This window comes from Chiloscyllium plagiosum, chromosome 3, assembly GCF_004010195.1.
Source record: "Chiloscyllium plagiosum isolate BGI_BamShark_2017 chromosome 3, ASM401019v2, whole genome shotgun sequence".
Classification (NCBI taxonomy): Eukaryota; Metazoa; Chordata; class Chondrichthyes; order Orectolobiformes; family Hemiscylliidae; genus Chiloscyllium; species Chiloscyllium plagiosum.
The window spans coordinates 59,811,951-59,832,030 of NC_057712.1; the positions used below are offsets into that span (position 1 = coordinate 59,811,951).

The 20,080-nt window shown below is 39.2% G+C and overlaps 2 protein-coding genes across 5 annotated transcripts in view; one reads left to right on the forward strand and one right to left on the reverse strand.

The window, feature by feature from the left end:
* Positions 1–20,080, forward strand: part of enpp4 (ectonucleotide pyrophosphatase/phosphodiesterase 4) — a 77,835-nt gene that overhangs the window by 39,212 nt on the left and 18,543 nt on the right. Inside the window, exon 5 of one of the 4 annotated variants that reach the window (XM_043682791.1) lies at positions 8,976–9,042. The exons of the other annotated variants lie outside the window; for them this stretch is intronic. Within the exon in view, the coding sequence (XP_043538726.1) occupies positions 8,976–8,978 (3 nt within the window). The 3' untranslated portion in view covers positions 8,979–9,042. Of the gene's footprint in view, positions 1–8,975; positions 9,043–20,080 lie in introns of those variants that run through there. 4 annotated transcript variants of the gene reach the window in all.
* The window catches only part of enpp5 (ectonucleotide pyrophosphatase/phosphodiesterase 5), a 23,924-nt gene continuing 4,746 nt past the window's right edge, over positions 903–20,080 (reverse strand). Inside the window, exons 2-4 of the mRNA XM_043682756.1 lie at positions 12,976–13,848; positions 11,453–11,632; positions 903–2,165 (exon numbers count right to left, since the gene is read on the reverse strand). Of these exons, the coding sequence (XP_043538691.1) occupies positions 1,756–2,165; positions 11,453–11,632; positions 12,976–13,819 (1,434 nt within the window). The 5' untranslated portion in view covers positions 13,820–13,848 and the 3' untranslated portion in view covers positions 903–1,755. The remainder of the gene's footprint in view (positions 2,166–11,452; positions 11,633–12,975; positions 13,849–20,080) is intronic.

Sequence of the window (20,080 nt, forward strand, 5' to 3'; positions counted from 1 at the left end):
GTCACAGGTGAAAGTGAGGACTGCAGGTATTGGAGTTTAGAGTTGAGAGTGTGGTGCTGGAAAAGCACTGGAGGTCGGGCAGCATCCGAGGAGCAGGAGAGCAGGATGCTGCCTGACCTGCTGTGCTTTTCCAGCACCACACTACTGACTAGGTGATATCAGGTAAAAGGTAGGGATTTGGTAGATCCGTGATCCCTCAAATGACAAAGTGCCTATGAAGAAGGGATCTCTTCCAGCCCTCCCCCGGCCACACCCAAACGAAGCTACAGGCAAAATCCAGAGACATCTTCAAATTCCTGCTACCATAGCCTTTAAGTATCTTATTAATGAACTGATGTTGGGGATTCAATGAAGGGACTTCTGTCCAATTCTCCTGGCCCAATGCCATTGTGAACAACAAAATCCAGCCTCGTGGATTTCTTTTTTACCAATATGTGTTACCATCAATGTAAACCTGACTCTCAAATCCTTCTGCTCTTCCCTGCAACTAACTTTCCCTGAAGTGTAATTACATTTTTACTATGAGTTCAATTCATATTTAAGCCATTTAAACTTGGCTGCCACATTTTGCCCATCTCATTATATCAATATCACTTTAGAACTTCTTCCACCCCCAGAATGATCTACATCCTGCATGATTGACTTCAATGGATCTCAAAATCATAAAGGTGTTACATTTCTACACAAACAGATTAATTTAGATTTGGAGATGCCACTATTGGACTGGGGTGCACAAAGTTAAAAATCACACAACACCATTAGTCCAACAGGTTTAATTGGAAGCACACTAGCTTTCGGAGCGACGCTCCTTCATCAGGTGATGGTGGAGGGCTCAATCCTAACACAGAATTTATAGCAAACATCACACTGTAAATTTAACTGAAATCATACATTGAAGAATTGATTGTCTGTTAAGCCTTTCATCTGTTAGAATACAGTGATAGTTTCACTTTTTACATGTTTTGTGATTTACACAGTCACTTAATACTAAGTGACATTAGTTAAGTAGAGGCAGGATCTAACCCAATCCCACTTATTTGACAGTCTCTGGGGGTGGGCACCTAATGGAAAGGGAGTCCTCCAGGGAGGACCTCACTCTTTTCACACCTGAGGCCTAAATGTGGTGACCTGCTCGGGTTCTCACTGTACAACTCAAAACAGCATCAAATTTGAGATTTAGGGTGAACAGGGCAGTCTTTAAGTGACAAATAATTGGCCACATCTGACCCTCATAAAATTGCAGCTAAGTTGGGAGAGGCAGGAGGGGTAGCAGGAGGACCACCTTGGGAATTTTACCACTTTTACCCCATCCTTCCCTCTCTCCATCCTAACAATGTGAACCACAAAATTCTGCCTGTAATGTCTTAGATTGTGACTTACAACAGGTGACAGTTGCTAGAATGGCTGTTATGTGATTTTTTAAAATTATAATAAGGTATTTGAGTAAATATTTATTAACCAAATTCTTTTAACATTAATCATGTAGTCATCACTCAATAAAGTTTCTCTATGGCATTACTTTCTAAACTCACTAGTAGATCTGACCCACTTGAGTACTGTTACCATCCCAAGCTGCTACAGGGCATAACTGACAGACATTTTCTGAATCTGCAAAACTATAACCCTAATTTCACATATTGTATGACTACAGTCTCTCAGATAGTTAATACCATTTTTAGATGATAAATGACAATTGACAGAAGGTATATAGAAACGTTAAGTTCCATATCAAAGAACAGTTCAATACACTCAAATTCATCTTGACAGCAAGGGTTGAGACATTTCACCTTGGTGAATATTCAATCCAGACATCTGGCTTTTTGTAACCTGCTGTATAAATACTATAAGAAAACAAACAACCAGTACACTTCCAAGGAGAATTCCAAGCCAAGCATATGAACCCCTTGTGTTTATTTCACCCTGGGATACAATATCCACGACTGAACTTTCAGTTGCAATCATTTTTCCATCAACTAATAATTCTCGAACATTGTTTAAGGTGCCATTATTGGACATTGGGACAATTCCCAAAATGTGGCAGATTAATGGGTAAATATCAACAATATCCATGATTTCCTTGGTAAAGTTCTTCTTGAAAGCAGGACCATGGGCGATCAGTAATGGTTGCATATTGTTTATGGTGTTATCATATCCATGATCACCCACTAAAGGAAAGAAAAGAGCAGTTGTGTGACAAACAAATCAATTTCAAATAAGCACATAATTCCTGAAAGTCCTTATTGAATGGAGAATTTATGCTCAACACAGCAAATTCTATCATTACAAGTAACCACCTGGATCCACATGCAAGTGCACAGATGCATCTGCAATTCAATTGCAATAAGCAATGGGAACAGAAAGTGTGTTTTGACAGGTGCTAATGTACTTGGATACTCTAACTGCTCTTGATACAGTTTTAAGAAGTTTCAAACCACAGAGTCATACAGATGTACAGCACGGAAACAGACCTTCGGTCCAACTCGTCCATGCCGACCAGATATCCCAACCCAATCTAGTCCCACCTGCTATCACCTGACCCATGTCCCTCTAAACCCTTCTTATTCATATACCCATCCAGATAACTTTTAAATGTTGCAATTGTACTAGTTTCACCACTTCCTCTGGCAGTCCATTCCACACACGTACCAACCTCTGTGTGAAAAAGTTGCCCCTTAGGTCTCTTACATATCTTTCTCCTCTCATCCTAAACCTATGCTATCTAGTTTTGGACTCCCTCACCCTAGGGAAAAGACTGTGTCGATTTATCCTATCCAATCCCCTCATTATTTTGTAAACCTCTAAGGTCACCCCCTCAGCCTCCGACCCTCCAGGGAAAACAGCCCCAACCTATTCAACCTCTCCCTATAGCTCAAATCCTCCAATCCTGGCAACATCCTTGTAAATCTTTTCTGAACCCTTTCAAGTTTCACAACATCCTTCTGATAGGAAGCAGACCAGAATTGCATATAATATTCCAAACGTGACCTAACCAATGTCCTGCACAGCGCAACATGACCTCCCAACTCCTATACTTAATACTCTGACCAATAAAGGAAAGTATAACAAATACGTTTTCACTATCCTAAATAATTTTTTAAATGCATATTGAAATAACTCAATAAAGCCACAGTAACCATATTATAATTGAAGAAATACTTAGTTATTGAACTTATTTGGTTTTAGGAAACATTTCCATACTCCAACAAAAACAGAAATTGCTGGAAAAACTTAACAGGCCTGGCAGCATCTGTGGAGAGAAATCAGAGTTATCATTTTGGGTTGAGTGACCCTTCCATAGAACTGATGGCAGCTAGGAAAATATCAGTTTATATGCAGAAGATAGGGTTGGGGGAGGGGGTAAAGAGTAAACGATAGGTAAGGGTAGAGCTGAAAGAGAGAGAACAGTAAGAGAGAGAACAGTTGGACAGATAAAGGAGTGAATAATGATCCAGCTAGGAGGGTGAATACCTATGAATGGGGATGAATTCCAAGACAATGTGTTAACATTCTCACTTTGAATTCATTTTCCTTTGTTTTCTAGATATGTTCTTTAAATCAAATCATACAACATAGGGTACTTAGCTTTCTACATTAGTTATTGTACTGAAAGTAGTCTTGGGATCACTATGAGTCCAGAATAGTGGCAGCCATTATGGGTAATCAAGAGGTCACATTGGTGAGCCCACACCCAGATTTCACGGAAGCTAACTTAAGAATCCAGTTTCTGAGGAAATCAATCCTGCAAAACAGGAAGAAAAAAGGCCTTAGAGGACCATGAAAGCCAATGACAGTGTGTATGTCATTTAAGAGACAGATGGGTGGTACCTGAAGACTATTGATGGAAAGTTATACAGCATATGGACGTACATGGAATAGTGTAGGTTAGATGGGGTTCAGATTGGTATGACAGGTCGGCGCAACATCGAGGGCCGAAGGGTCTGTACTGCGCTGTAATATTCTATGTTCTATCCCATGGAAGTGCCAGTGCATGGCATTAAGGGAATGAGGGAACCTGGGAATACATCAAAATGTAATATGATGGTCTAGAATGTAGTCAGATATAGAGGACTGTGAAGGAAACAAAAAAATGCTGGACTGATTCAGTAGGTCTGACATCAGTGGAGAGAAAATAGGGTTGATTGGTATGTCTGTAAAACAACCCAAACCACAGTAAAAGGGAGTATTGGGAGTGAGCTGAAGAGTGGAGGAACTATGACGGTCAATCCAGATTAACTTCACTGGAATTAAAAACAAAAGTTGCTGAAAACACCTAGCAGGTTTGGCAGTAACTGAAGGAACAGCGCTCCAAAAGGTTGTACTTCCAAATAAACCTGTTGGAATATAACCTGGTGTCGTGTGATCTTTAACTTTGTGGAAACAGAAACAGTGTTAATGTTTTGAATCCAATGACTTTTCTTTGGAACTGAAGGGGATTGGAAAATGACTTTATTTTGTTGGCAAAGTGGGGAGGAGAAAGTAGAAGAGATGGTGAAGGTGCCCAAAGCAAAAGACGGAATGCTTAAGAGTGGTAAAGTTGAGATTGAAATGCAAAATAGGTGAGAATGTAGGTTTGATTAGAGAAAATCAGGCTTTACTATCAGCAGAGTTGACCAAAAATACACTGCGTTAGTGGGGGAAAAGAGACGCTATTGCATCTGTTCTGATGATGCTATTTTCCACAGATATACCAGTGATGTGTTAACCTTATCCTTCTTGATTGAAAGGGCCGTTAGCCATGTCTGACTCATTTCCCACAGTTCTGAACCCTCACTACTTGCCCTGTCTTCCAGAACAAGGACAGAGTTTTCATTGTATTTACCTTTCCACCCCACCAGTCTCCACATTCAAAGGATCATCCTTTGCCATTTCCGCCACTTCCAGCCACCACCAAACACATCTCCCCCTCTCCTTCTTTGTCAGCATTCCATAGGGTCTGTCCCTTCATGATACCTTCCAGTCTTCCATCATGGCTAAATATTTCCTCACTCTCACATGTACCTTTCCATACAACCAGAAAAGTTGCAACAAGTGCTCATTTCACCTCTCTCCACACTTTCCACATGAAACTTTGGTTTATATGTATTTTGTTCAATGTAGTTTGCTGTATTCACTGCTTACAATGCAGTCTGTTTTACGTTGGCAAAGCTAAACACAGACTGGGTCACTGCTTTGCAGAATATCTATGCCCTGTCTCGAAGAATAACTTCATTCATCCACTTGTCATTTCAACAAACCACTTTACTTCCATGCCAAGATTTCCATCCTACAGCTACTGCAATGTTTCAGCAAAGCGCAACACAAGCTGGGACAAACAGCACCTCATTTTCCACTTAGGCATTTTACAGCTTTCAGGACTCAATGTTGAGCTCAATGACTTCAGAGTATGAACGCTGTCCTGCATTTTGATCCCACCCGCTCTCTACCACATGTTGTTTGTGTCTTGTTAGCTTTGTTCTCAGTGGAATTAACTTATTTGCTTCTATTGAGACCTCTGATCACATGCATTTTACATCCTTTATTCCTTTACCACCATTAGCAGTCCCACTGTTTTTTACATAGAAATGTAGAAGAGAGGAACAGGAGTAGACCATTTTACTCCTCGAGTCTGCACTGCCATTCAATATGATCATCAAGCTCAATGCCAGAATCCTGCCCTTCCCCATATTTCTTGATTCCTTTAGCCACCAGAGCTGTATCTACCGCCTTCTTGAAAACACAATGTTTTGGCCTCAAACAGTTTTTGTGGCAGTGAATTCCACTGATTCACCATTCTCTGGATGAACAAATTTCTCATCTCAGTCTGACAAGGTTTACCCCTTATGCTCAAATATGACCCCTTTCCTCCCCAGGGAGCATTCTTCCTGCATCTAATCTGTCAAATTCTGTTACATTCCAGTAGGGTTGATGGTATTCTCGCTAGGCTGTTAATCCAAGGACCCAGATAATGTTCTGGGGACACAGGTTCAAACCCTGCCAGGACAGATGGTGAAGGTTGATTTCAATAAGAAAAAATTTGGAATTAAGAGATGAAACCATTGTCAAGTGTCAGAAAAAAAATCCATCTGGTTCAATAATGTTCTTTAAGGAAGGAAACTGCCATCCTTACCTGGTCTGGCCTCCATGTGATACCAGACCCCACACCAATTGCCCTTTGGGCAACTAGGAATGGGAAGGATAGGCAATGCTGGCCTAACCAATGATGCCTTCATCCCATGAATGAATTAAAAAATTCTGATAGATTTTATAGGTTTTCTATGAGATTCCACCCTCACTTTCCTGAACTCCAGTGAACACAAGAGAACACTTCCTGATGAACAGCTTTTGCCCGAAACGTCAATTTTCGTGCTCCTCGGATGCTGCCTGACGTGCTGTGCTTTTCCAGCACCACACTCTCGACTCTAATCTCCAGCATTTGCAGTACTCACTTTCTCCAGTGAACACAATCCTAACCGACTCAATCTCTCCTCATACATCAATCCTGCCTTTCTCGAAATCAACTTGGTAAATCTTTGCTGCACTTCCTCTAAAGAGGGTCTTTTCTCAGATAAGGAGATCAAAACACACAATATTCCAGGTGTGGCCTCACCAATGCCCAGTATAACTGCAGCAAGACGGCCAACATACAGTATGCCTTCTTTATTGCTTGCTGCACTTGTGCGCTTATTTTCAGTGACTGATGCACAAGGACACCCAAGTCTTGGTGAACATTCCTCGCTCTCAATTTACCTGACAATTACCTATATTATTCTGAATCTGCCATGCATTTGACCGCTCAGCCTGCACTGCAACATCTCTGCATTCTCCTAAATTGCTCTTCCTTCCACCTAGCTTTCTGTCATATGCAAATTTTGACATATTATCTTTAGTTCCATCATGTAAATCATAACATATATTGTAAATAGCTGGGATCCTGCAGTATCCCTCTAGTGCCTGCCATTCATTCCTACTCTTTTTTTTCTATCTGCCAACCAATTTCTATCAGGCTCAATACACTACCCCAAATCCTGTGCACTTTAATTTTACGTATTAATCTCTTTTGTGGGAAAGTCCAAATAAATCACATCCTCTGGGCTCCCTGATCAACTGAACTCATTCCATCCTTGAAGAATTCCAGTAGATTTGTCAAGCATGTTTTCCCTTTTACACATCCAAGCTGTGTCCGATTCTACCACTGTTTCCGTGTGCTCTGCTAAAAAAACAGTGATAATGGAGACTAGCATCTTCCTGTGACCAATATCAAGACTCACTGGTTTATAACTCCCTGTCTTCTCTCCACCTTCCTTTTTTTGAATAGTGGGACTACATTAGAAAATATTCCAGACTCCAAAGAATCTTGGAAGATGAACATCAATGTATCCACTATATCTCGGGCCACTCCTTAAGTACTCTGGGATGTGAATTATTAGACCCTGGAGATTTATCAACCTTTAATCCCAACAATTTCTCCAACACCATTTCTCTACTAATACAGATTTGGTTCAGTTCTTCCCTGTCACTAATCACTGTGTTCCCCATCATTTCTGCATCTTATTTGTGTCCTCATAAAATCACAGAATTCTTCCAGTGCAGATAGAGGCCATTTTGCCCATCAAGTTTCACTGACCCTCTGATAAACATCCCACCGAGACACCTCACTCTCCCTCTCTATTCCCATAGTTAATCCATCTGGCCTAAACATCCCTAGACACTACTAGGCAATTTAGAATGGCCAATCCACCTAACTTGCACATCTTTTGACTGTGGGGGAAATTCAAAGAACCTAGAGGAAACCCCTGTAGATATTGGAAGACATGCAAACTCCACACAAACATTCACCAAAGGATGGGATTGAACCCAGGTCCCAGATGCTGTGAGGCAGGAATGCTAAGCACTGTGCCGCTGTGCCTCTGTTCCACCCTCCTTTGTAAATACAGAAACCAAGTATGAATTTAATACTGGTAATGTCATTGGAGTGAAATATGGAGGAATCAACTATATAATGTGCTCCTAAATCTACCTAGGCTACTGAGGAAGCCTCATGCAGGTTTAAGATTGCTGTTAACTGCACTATGAAGGTAGCATCAGTGGTCATGAGTCTGGCTCAGCATGCCCAAGCAAGAGGAGATAAGTTATGACAGCCTTCCAAAAATCATTCTAACATGGTGTGATGCAGTGCACCCTAGGCAATGGTATGGTCTGTTTGGCCCCAAAACTACACTTGAGTAGAACAGATGGAGCTGGTGGACATAAACAATAAGAAATAGTCATCCTGTGACCAATGACAATTTGACATCTGTCTGGACCACTTTTGTTTAAACTGAATCCCCTTTGCCCTACCTCCACAGCCATGGCATATCACCAAAGTCCAATAGGAGTTAGACCAAGTGCATAAGATGTCTAAAAGAAGCCAAGTGCAACTGTATATCAAAGAAATACAAGTAACCACCTGGTGGATGAACTGGAGAATAAATGCACAAGTTCACATCCTCAAACCTTCTGGACTTAGCTCAGTTTGTGGGGTTGTTGTGACCTTGTGGTGTTCTCTGTCAGTTCAACAAGAAGCAAGGAACTGGAACAGCAAACAATTATGGGAGAGGTTTTCCAAAAAGGAATTCCTTGGGGGAAGCCAGGGAATCATGAATTGGAAGATTTTATCAAAACCTTACTAGACTCTGAATAAACCTGATTAGATTTAAAGGGTCAGACTCTTTAAGCTAACTGCTGCCTTTTCCCATTGGCGCCACAAGCAGTATGACATCTGGTGAAACTTCAAAAATGAGAAATGGAGTAGACCAGTCACCCTTCAAGCCTGCTCCATCACTTGTGGCTGATCATAAAATGTCATATGTCTTACATCTGCCCTGCCATTCAGGAATCAGTCTGGTAAACCTTTACTGCAGTTCCTCCATAGCTAGAATATCCATCCTCAGATAGGTGGATCATAACTGCACACAATACTCCAGATGTTATCTCACCAAACTTCTGTACAATTGCAGTGAGACATGTCTGCTGCTGTACTCGGAATATCTCGCTATGAAGGCCAACATACCATTTAACTTCTTTACCATCTGCTATACATGCATGCTGAAGAGTGATGTACATAAACAACCTAAGAGGAAAAGAAACAAATGCTGACAAAAGAATGGAGAGGTATGGTGTAACATATTGAATCTGTAATGTGTGTTCAGCTGAACCTATGAATCTTTAAGAACGTGAAGTTTGTTTGCAGTACTCAAAGTTTAAGTGATACTTAAATCCAAAGGTCTTGTTATCTTGATTCTAAACTTAATGTGAGATTAATGTGGTGTAACTGTGCTATTGTTAAGGAAACTGAAAAGATGATAACCTGCAAGGTGGCAATCTAGATCAGATTGAATATAAAATTGTTAAGGTTAAAATTACTGTTAAATTTATAACAAATGCACTATATGTGCTGGTTGCTTGGCGACCAAGAACTTGGCAGGGATGAGATTATCATTTCATTAATCATGTCAGAACTAGAGAACAAAGAACTAGTTGCTAACTTGATCAAAAAGCTTGATGAAGTTGCTAAGAAACAACTGACCAATCCCCAGGCAACCTTGCATATATGGGTACGCGAGTATCATTCTTATTATATATAAGTTCCTTGTTGAGTACCAAGGAAACATGTTAAGTTTTGAGTTATCTACACTTAAAAGCAAATCTCTAAAAGGGGATATTAACTTATAAAAATGCATCATTTTGATAGATACAATTTGAACATTACGTATTCAGTTAGGAACTTGGGATATGAATGCCACTGGCATGACCGCCATTTGTTGCCCAACTTTAGCTGTTTTAGTATGGTTGATACAACAGAATGACTTGCTAGGTGACTTCAGAATGAACTCAGGATTTAACCAATTCAGTTTGAGACACATATAGGTTAGACCAAATGGTAAGGACACTGTAAAAAGGACACTGGTGAACCAGTAAGATTTTACAACTATCACTTTTGCTCTGTCTAGCTTTAGATGATCATTAAATACGAAAAAGTCGTACTGAAAATACTCGCAAACTATAAGTGCACACAGAATGGAAGACAATTTCAATGGAAATCAAATAGTAAGATGCTTAAAAAAGATTGAGAGAGAAAATTGGAATACAAATATATATTTACGTATTTCTATTTTTCAGGAATAGCAGCCAGTGACAAGTGGTGTTCCACAAGGGTCAGTGTCGGGGCCACAACTTTTCACTTCATACATTAATGATCTAGATAAAGGAGCTGGGGGCATACTGGTTAAGTTTGCAGACAAACAAAGATATGTAGAGGGACAGGTAGTATGGAGGAGGTGAGGAGGCTGCAGAAGGATTTGGACAAGTTAGGAGATTGGGCAAAGACGTGGCAGATGGAGTACAATGTGGAGAAGTATGAGATCATGCACTTTTCTAAGAAGAATAGAAGCATGACTATTTTTTAAATGGGGAGAAAATTCAGAAGTCTGAAGTGCAAAGAGACTTGGGAATTCTAGTCCAGGATTCTCTAAAGGTAAACTTGCAGGTTGAGTCAGTAGTTAGGAAGGCTAATGCAATGATGGCATTTATTTTGAGAGGACTTGAGAAGCAGGGATGTACTTCTGAGGCTCTATATGGCTCTGGTCAGACCACATTTTGAGTATTGTGCACAGTTTTGGGCCCATATCTCAGTAAGGATATATTGGCCTGGAGCAAGTTCAGGGGAGGTTCATGAGAATGGTCCCAGCAATGAAAAGCTTAGCATATGAGGAATGTTTGAGGACTCTGCGAATACACTCGATGGAATTTAGTAGGATGAGGGAGGACATAATTGTTCAGACCATTGAGTATTCTGTAAGTTTCAGTGAATGTTGGGAAGATGTTTCCATTGGTAGGAGAGAATGGGACCTTAGGGCATAGCCTTAGAGTAAAGGGAAGATTTTTTACAATAGAGATAAGGAGAAACTTCTTCAGCCAGAGTGGTGAATCTGTGGAATTCACTGCCACAGAAGACAGTGGAGGCCAGGTCATTGAGTATATTTAAGCCAGAGATAGATAGGTTCTTGATTGTCAAGGGGAATCAAGGGTTACAGGAAGAAAGCAGGAGAATAGGGTTGAGAAACTTATCAGCCATGATTGAATGGTGGAGCAGACTCAATGGGCTGGATGGCCTAATTTATGCTCCTATGTCTTATGGTCTTATTAAGAGCAATTCATATATTGTGGTGCATGCATCAGTTCTTTATCCTTGCAGTTTGAAATTTTTTTAGTCTTTAGATTGCTAAATTAATGCAATCTTCTCTCAATGTGCTTTGAAGTAGCCAAATAAAAGCATGTAATGTGCTTATGATAGTTGAAGAGTGACAAAAGTGCATAGCTAGACACGAGAAGAAATTGCCCCCCTTTATTAATAACTGCCTTATCCAAAAAGAATGTCAATTTTCTATTTCTTTAAAAGAATTTTAGAAAGCATTTTTAAAAAGAAAATACTTACAATTAAATTTTCCAGTTGTCTTATTCTGATTAATTGTCCACCCTTCATCTGCCACAGCTATTATTGGTTGGATTCTCTTATTGTGCTTGTACCGAAAGCGATCTGGAATATCCTCCTTCTTGTATACAGTCATATTGGGGTGAGCATTCACTAAAGCATTATATATCTCATAGTATTTACCTGCAGCAAAACAAAATGGCTGTCACATCAGTGGCTGGTGCAAAAAGCACATTCAAATTTTTTGTTGAAAGATAGCTGGAAATGAAGCTAGAGCATTCATACGAACAAGGAACTGGAATAGCACATTCAGCATCTTAAACTGTCTTCACTATTTAATCTGACTGTAACCCTAAATCTGTATTCCCTCCTATCCCTTATAATGTTTTATCCCCTTGTTTAGCAAGAATCTATTCACCTCTGTCTTAAACAAATTCAGGATGCTGCTTCCACCACCTTCTTTGGAGGAGAGTTTCAGACATTGATGATCCTCTGAAGAACAAAATTTGATATCATCTGTTTTAAATAGCTAAGTCCTGATTTTTAAACAATAACCCCTACTTTTTGATTCACTCCTAGATAGAAACATCCTCTCCGCATCCATCATGTTAAGATTTTTCAGCATCATAAACCTTTCAATCAAGTTGCCTCTTACTTTAAACTTCAGCAGATACAAGCCTAGCCTGTCCCACCTTTACTCATTAGACAACCTTCCATTCCTGGTATTAAATATGATAAATCTTCCCTGAACTGCTTCCCATAGATTTACATTCTTATTTTAAATGAGGAGACTAATACTATACATAGTGCTCCAGATGTGGTCCCAGTAGTGCCTTGTACCACTGAAGCATAACCTCCTTTCCTTTGTATTCAATTCCCCTTGCAATAAGGAACAACATTATTAGCTTTCCTGATTTAATATATAGTTATAGCATATACTTTCTGTAATGTATACACGAGGTAACGCAGATATCTGCATCTCAGATCTCCGCAATCTCTCATCATTAGGTAATATTCCTACTGTCAAAGTGGACAATTTCATATTTTACCACATTATACTCCATTTTGCCACATCTTTGCCCATTCACTTAACCTATCTATATTGTTTTATAGCTTCATGTTCACAATTAATGTTCCTACACATCTTTTTTAAGTCACTGGCAAATGCATTGCCCATCCTCTCATTCAAGTCATTTATAGAAATTGTAAATAGCTGACCACCTTACACTGGTCTGGGTGGTACATCAACATAATGCTACTCTGAAATCCCCCCTTTGTGCTTTAAGTCCAATCCATTTGAGTAAATATTCCTTTAGGCTTAAGATTAATTTCTATAGCTGTGCATTAGCCTTGTGACTTGTATATGTGGACACCCAAAACCCAATTCTTTTCCACAACTCAGTCTATCAACATGAAGAAAATTTCTAAGTTGCTTTGTTCAGGTTCAAGATAGCTGATCTCAGAATTATATTCCAAATATGTTGATTCCAAGATTTATCAAAAAAAAGTCATAAATGTTATCTTACCTTCTTTGGGCAATATAGCAGAAACTGGTGTAAAGTCAATCCATGTGTACAGATCACGATCAATGTATAGATCTAATTCAATGATCCTGTCTCTAGAGCACGGAGTCATCCCATGGTCACTTGTGACTATTAAGTTTACCGTGTTCCAGAGTCCAGCTTTTTGAAGTTGTTCTACAAGGTAGCCAAGCTTTAGATCAATATCTGCAATGACTTTATCCATGAAAGGGTTGTCAGTCCCAAACTCATGGCCTGTCTGATCAGGTTCTTCCCAGTACAACAGGCCAAAATTAACAGGTTCTTTTCCTCTGAACCAGTCAATCAACTGAGTCACTCGATCCTCAAAAGGAACAGAGATATTATAGATCATGTAGTGAGTTGGGTACATCCCGTGTATTTGAACATCAGTACCAGGCCACATTACAGCCCCACTCTTATGGCCTTGAATCTGGTTTGTAACCCAAAGTGGATAGGCCTCATCCCACCATACTGGATCAAATATGTCCATTCCATCCATAGAAAAGGTTTTATTTAAGTCCTGATCATACATTTTATTTGCTACAATTCCATGGTTCTCTGCATATAACCCAGTAACAAGGGTATAGTGGTTTGGATAGGTTTTTGTGATGAAAATATTTGTAACCCGATTTACATGAATGCCATTTTCCATGACATACTTAAAGCGTGGCATTCGAACTCTATGGATGTAATCCCATCGAAATCCATCAAACGATACCAGCAACACTTTTGGTTGATTCAGCTGGAGAGATATAGCTTCAGTGAGAGTCAAGGTAATTGCAATGTAGCAAAGACACATCTGCCTGATGTGAGGTGTCATGATACTCATTTATTTATGGTTAGATATTTAGACACCAGCTGCAACACACAAATAACATCTATCAACTTTGTTTACATATCAATGCAATAGCTCAATGCAATATTAAAACCTCTTTATAACCAAAATGTTCTCTCGTTCCCCATCTAATCTAGGAAGTGCTTACTTAATTGGGGTCCAGTTCCAAGGGCACATTTATTTCTCTGGCATAACTAGTACCAAGAAATATTTCTAAATAAAATGGTCACAAACAGCATCCAAGTTTAGTTATGTAGGATATATATTGCTGAGATGGTGCAATTGCTAGAAGAGATGATGTGAAAACACATGGAATTTTTGAAACTTTGAGAACTTTAGCTAACTGTACTCCTACACAATCAGTGAGAAATCTCTGCTGTGTCACTCACAATCTTCCCTGGATGGAAAATTGCAAGCAACCCACATACACTTTCCAATAAAACAAGCCTCCTCCCTGTCCAATAGTTTGAAGTCTTAAAAGGATTTGCCTAATAGTATACTACCATTCTCAACATAAGTACTGAAGAAAAATTATTACAACAGTGTTCAATGTTATTTCAAGATAGGGGTTTTACCCTATATATTTGTGTAAAAGTCGATCTCGTGTAAAAGTTGACCCCTTATTGTTGGACAAAAAGTCTTGATTTTTCTATATATCTCATGTAAAAGTTGACCCTACTATATTGCATTATAAACCTCATACAAAGGAAACTGATGTTCGCATTAACGCTTAAATGAAATCGTATTCATTCATTCATACCAGTAACTCTACTCATCGCTCTTTGTTTACTATATTGCATCTCTATTGATTCATAACTCTACATAGTCCATTTGGTTTACTACAGCACGTTTTGATTCATTCATTCATTCAAACCAGTACTAAGTCTATCGGTAGCTATTGCACTTCGTTCACTATAAATCCAAGAGTTGATATTGTTAAAAAATTGTGCCATTATATCTGCATAAAAGTGAGATATATTAGCTACATATATCTTTAATTCTTTGACAAATTTGTTAATGTTGCTGAGATTCATAACATTCAAGAGGAAGCGGAAGGGAAAAGGAAGAATTTGGTGGGAAAGTTCAAGATTCTTACATATTCAGAATTTAATGAATGTTTCATTTTAAGTTTCCTAAAATTCTCTGTCCTCCTTCACTGTTCTTTCTTTTCTTTTCCATTTCTTTCCCTCTCCTACACTTCTTGATCATTGCTTGTTTTTTCTTGAAATTCTATACTTCTGCTGGTCCACTTTTCTGCTACTCTCGGCTAATCATTGACCTCAGGTTCCACCTGCAAATATTTAGCTACCCCTTTTAAAATTTTGCTTTTTCTGGCTTTTAGATGAAATTATAATTCCCATAACAGCCTCAATAAATCTTTTAGCTGATTAAGGACAGAACTTTTAAATCTTCTACTTCTTATTGAGCTCGTAACATACTGGCACCAAATCCTAACATTTGTTATTGCTGCAAATCAAATACAAGAAAGCCTTTTACAGTAGTTTTGCTTTTTAAAAATATTTTTAAAATAACAATTTAGCTACTGTAATTCTCTTGTCTGGGGGTTGAAATTGTGGATCGAACATGCAGTTTCTTATGTCGAAACACCAGACAAGGTTTCTCCTTTTCTTCCAGTTTTGGACAGGATAGCCCAAATTATTTTACTCCCAAGTGAAGAGGAAGGACCTGGCAACCCTTTTCTTATTCAGTGGCCACCTCAGTTACTCACACAACTTTGATTTAAAAATAGACCCTTCCCTATTGAGCACAAGAACACTAAAAAGCAAACTTTAAGAGTTTTTTTTTAAATTAAAAATGTCACTAACTCTTTATAAATATATTAAAATGCTTATTGTGATAAATCCGTTCTCAACTGTACTAAACTGAACAACAGCAGGTTACTGCTCTTACGTTTATCAGGGAATAATATTTATAGCGACATTCTTAAATGTTGCCAAATTGCACTCAGTATTGGCAGATTTCACATTCTGCAATATACAAAAGAGTTTGAGCAGAAATTTGAAGGAAAGAAAAACTTCCACCAGTTCAGGCACAATTTAAACCCTAACCACTCTGCAAGTAGAAATTTAGAAGTTTGAATAAGAGACTAAACAGACATACTGACTTCTGCCTTTTGTTGCTCCTTTTACTTCATTTTTATTTATAAGCATAGCTGAGAAATCTGCCATGCCAGATAGGAATTGCATATAATAATAAGGCCAACATTTTAATGCTGTAGGCCTGCCAAAAGAAATATAGTGGAGACGAATTATTGTGATCTACTCTGTCGAGAGGGAATCTAAATAGAAGAGTCAACATTATTTGCATACGCTGTTTGGCAAAACTGTAACCCAGGAGCCAAGGACAGCAAAATCATAGAATATCTCTATTAATTGTCATAGAGCTGTACAGCATGGAAACAGACTCTTGGGTCCCACTCACACATGCCGAGCAGATATCCTAAATTAATTTAGTCCCATTTGCAAGCATTTGACCCATATTCCTCTAAACCCTTCCTATTCATATACCCATCCAGATGCCTTTTAAATGTTGTAATTGTACCAGCCTCCACCATTGCCTCTGGCGGTTCATTTCATACACATGCCACTCTCTGCGAGAAAAGGTTGCCCCTTAGATCCCTTTTAAATCTTTTCCCTCTCATCTTAAAATTATACCCTCCAGTTTTGGAATCCCCCACCCCACAGAAAAGACTTGGCTATTCACCCTATCCATGCCCCTCATGATTTTATAAACCTCAACAACATCACCGTTCAGCCTCTGACGCTCCATGGAAAATAGCCCCAGCCTGTCCAGCCTCTCCTGAAAACTCTAAGCCTGGATGCATCTTTGTAAATCTTTTCTGAATCCTTTCAAGTTTCACAGCAACCTTCCTACAGCAGAGAGACCAGAACTGCACACAGTATTCCAAAGGTGGCTTAAGCAATGTCCTGTACAGCTGCAACATGACCTCCCAACTCTTGTACTCAATGCACTGACAATAAAGGTAAGTACATTCAAGGAACTATGAACCTGGACGCCAAGTTCCCTTTGTTCAGCAACAGTCCCCAGGACCTTACCATGAAGTGTATAATTCTTGCCCTGATTTGCCTTTCCAAAATGCAGCACCTCATATTTATCTAAACTTCTCAATATTCAGAACTTTAGCTAGTTATTTCACAGAAAATGAGAGAAACATTTTTCTTAGTACATGATGCCCCATCAACTGACAACACGTTAGGAGGGGTGGATATTCATGAGTTATCACCTCTTTTTCTACTACCCCCAAACTTCCTCCTCCATATCCCTGTTCTATCTCACAACAGACAAGAGATTTAATTTCCTTAGTTATGAAATTGCATCAGGTCTGCATGTATATCAGAATCACTTCACAATGTTGTGTGAGACCTTATTTTTAGGTACAGGTCATTCTGCTACAATGTACATTCTGTTAATATGAATTTGATATAACACAATTGACAAATTGGGGACAATGTTTTTAAAACACATATTGGTTAGAACATGATTCTGGCCCCAAGTTTAAATAGTGCTGCTATTAAGCATTTTTCTTATAACACAGGGATTGCATGAGAATGGAACTACCATGTTATAGCAGAACTGATTGTATGCCTAATGCTACTTTTGGTATGATACCCTTCGCTGAAACAAGAATGAACTTGATAGTTGTGGTGGAGTAAGAAATAAGCTAGGTGTTGAGTTTGTGGATGACAGCAAAATTGGTGGTATAATAAAGAAGATTATCTAAGACTACAATCTTATGGGACAATAGGCCAAGAAGTGTTGTTGTGGTTCTGTTCGCCGAGCTGAAAATTTGTGTTGCAGACGTTTCGTCCCCTGTCTAGGTGACATCCTCAGTGCTTGGGAGCCTCCAATGAAGCTCTTCTGTGTTGTTTCCTCCGGCATTTATATATACACTATAAATGCCGGAGGAAACAACACAGAAGCGCTTCACAGGAGGCTCCCAAGCACTGAGGATGTCACCTAGACAGGGGACGAAACGTCTCCAACACAAATTTCCAGCTCAGCGAACAGAACCACAACAACGAGCACCCGAGCTACAAATCTTCTCACAAACTTTGAAGGCCAAGAAGTGGCAGTTAGAGATTAATTAAGATCAATGGAAGATGTTGCATTTTTAGTAAGGCAAATCAAGGCAGGACTTACATGGTTAATGGTAGGACCCTGGGGAGTGTTGTTGAATAGAGGGGCCAAGGGGTTCATAGATTCTTGAAAATGGCATCACATGTACACAGGGTAGTGATAAAGATGTTTGGCATGTTTGCTTCATTGGACAGAGCTTTAAATATAGGAGTTGGGATGTCATCTTGCATATGTAGAAGATATTGGTAAGGCCACTTTTGGAATACTGCGTTCAATTCTAGTCATTTTGCAATAGGAAGAATGTTGTTAAACTAGAAAGGGTGCAGAAAATACTTACATGGATATTCCTGGGACTGGAGAGGCTGGATCAGTTGGGACTTGCCCTGGTGTGTCCTTGTAGAGGTTTATAAAATCATGAGGGGCTTAGATAAGGTGAATAGCCAAGAGGAGAGGAATCAAAAACTAGAGGAGAAAGATATAAAAGGGACCCAAGGGGCCCTATTTAACACAGAGGGTGTTGCATATATGGAATGAGCTGTCGGGAAAGTGGTACAGGCAAGTACAATTACAATATTTAAAAGACATTTGGATAGGTACACAAACAGGAAAGTTTTAGAGGGATATAGACCAAACACCAGCAAACAGAACTAGTTAAGTTTGGGATACCTGGTCAACATTGACGAGTTGGGCTGAAGGATCTGTTTCCAGCTGTATGACTCTATGTCAGACAACTACTGATATATTTCTAGTAATTCTCCATTCAAATGTACAATTGATTTGTTATTTACGCTACACCTGTTCAACCAGACCAATTAAAAACTTTGATGAAAAATGTGTTGCTGGAAAAGCGCAGCAGGTCAAGCAGCATCAAAGGAGCAGGAAAATCGACGTTTCGGGCATAAGCCCTTCTTCAGGAAGGGCTTATACCCGAAACATCGATTCTCCTGCTCCTTTGATGCCGTCTGACCTGCTGCGCTTTTCCAGCAACACATTGTTCAGTTCTGATCTCCAGCATCTGCAGTCCTCACTTTCTCCCAATTAAAAACTTTGCAGTTTAATAAAATGCTTGAGCACAAACAGGCTATCTGGTTCATTAAATCTGCAATAACATTTTTCCCACAGAATGAGGCAATTAAATGTGGGGTGAAGGCTAATGGAGGTCCTAACCAGCATTCTCAAATGTGATTAAATGCTCCATCACTACCAAAAATGTTACAGCAGACGACATCAAAGTCTGAAAAATTTTGGTCATAGCTTCCAACATTTTTCAGTAATTATTGATAGAATTTACTTTATCATCCAAATATTCTATCTTTAATAGATTTTTTGAATAACAGATCCTCCTAATTATCCATATATAGCTCAAGTAGTTCTGCAATTTCCATATCAATTGATGTGACCTCTCTGAAAAAGGAGATATTATTTGGTACCATTGCTATTCCTTCACTTCCCACGACAAATTTGCCTCTCTTATAGAGTAATAGAGATGTACAGCATGGTAACACACACTTCAGTCCAACTCATCTATGCCACCCAGATATCCTAAATTAATCTAGTTCCATTTGCCAGGACTTGGCTCAAAGCCCTCTAAACCCTTCCTATTCATGTATCCATCCAGATGCCTTTTAAATGTTGCAATTGTACCAGTCTTCCCCACTTCCTCTGGCAGCTCATTCCATACACACACCACCCTTTGTGTGAAAACGGTGCCCCTTAGGTGTCTTTTAAACCTTTCCCCTCTCACCCTAAACCTAAGCCCTCTAGTTCTGGACTCCCCCAACCCAGGGAAAAGACTTTATCTATTTACCCAATCCATGCAACATTAATCAATTGTTACTAATATAATAATAAACTTCTGTTTCTCTCCTTCATGTTTTAATGCTAACTTTCAGCTTCCAAACACTCATTCTGCAGATATCCGCTGTTCTATACATGTGCTCCGACTTTTGTTTTATCTGCTGCATAATGTTTATCTTTTCAGTTTCAAGCTAGCTCTACTTTGTGTATTCATCGATGGAACCAATTATCTTTTCTTTGCTATTATATACTTTTAACAAGGTTCCCCATGGGAGACTGATTAGCAAGATTAGATCTCATGGAGTACAGGGAGAACTAGCCATTTGGATACAGAACTGG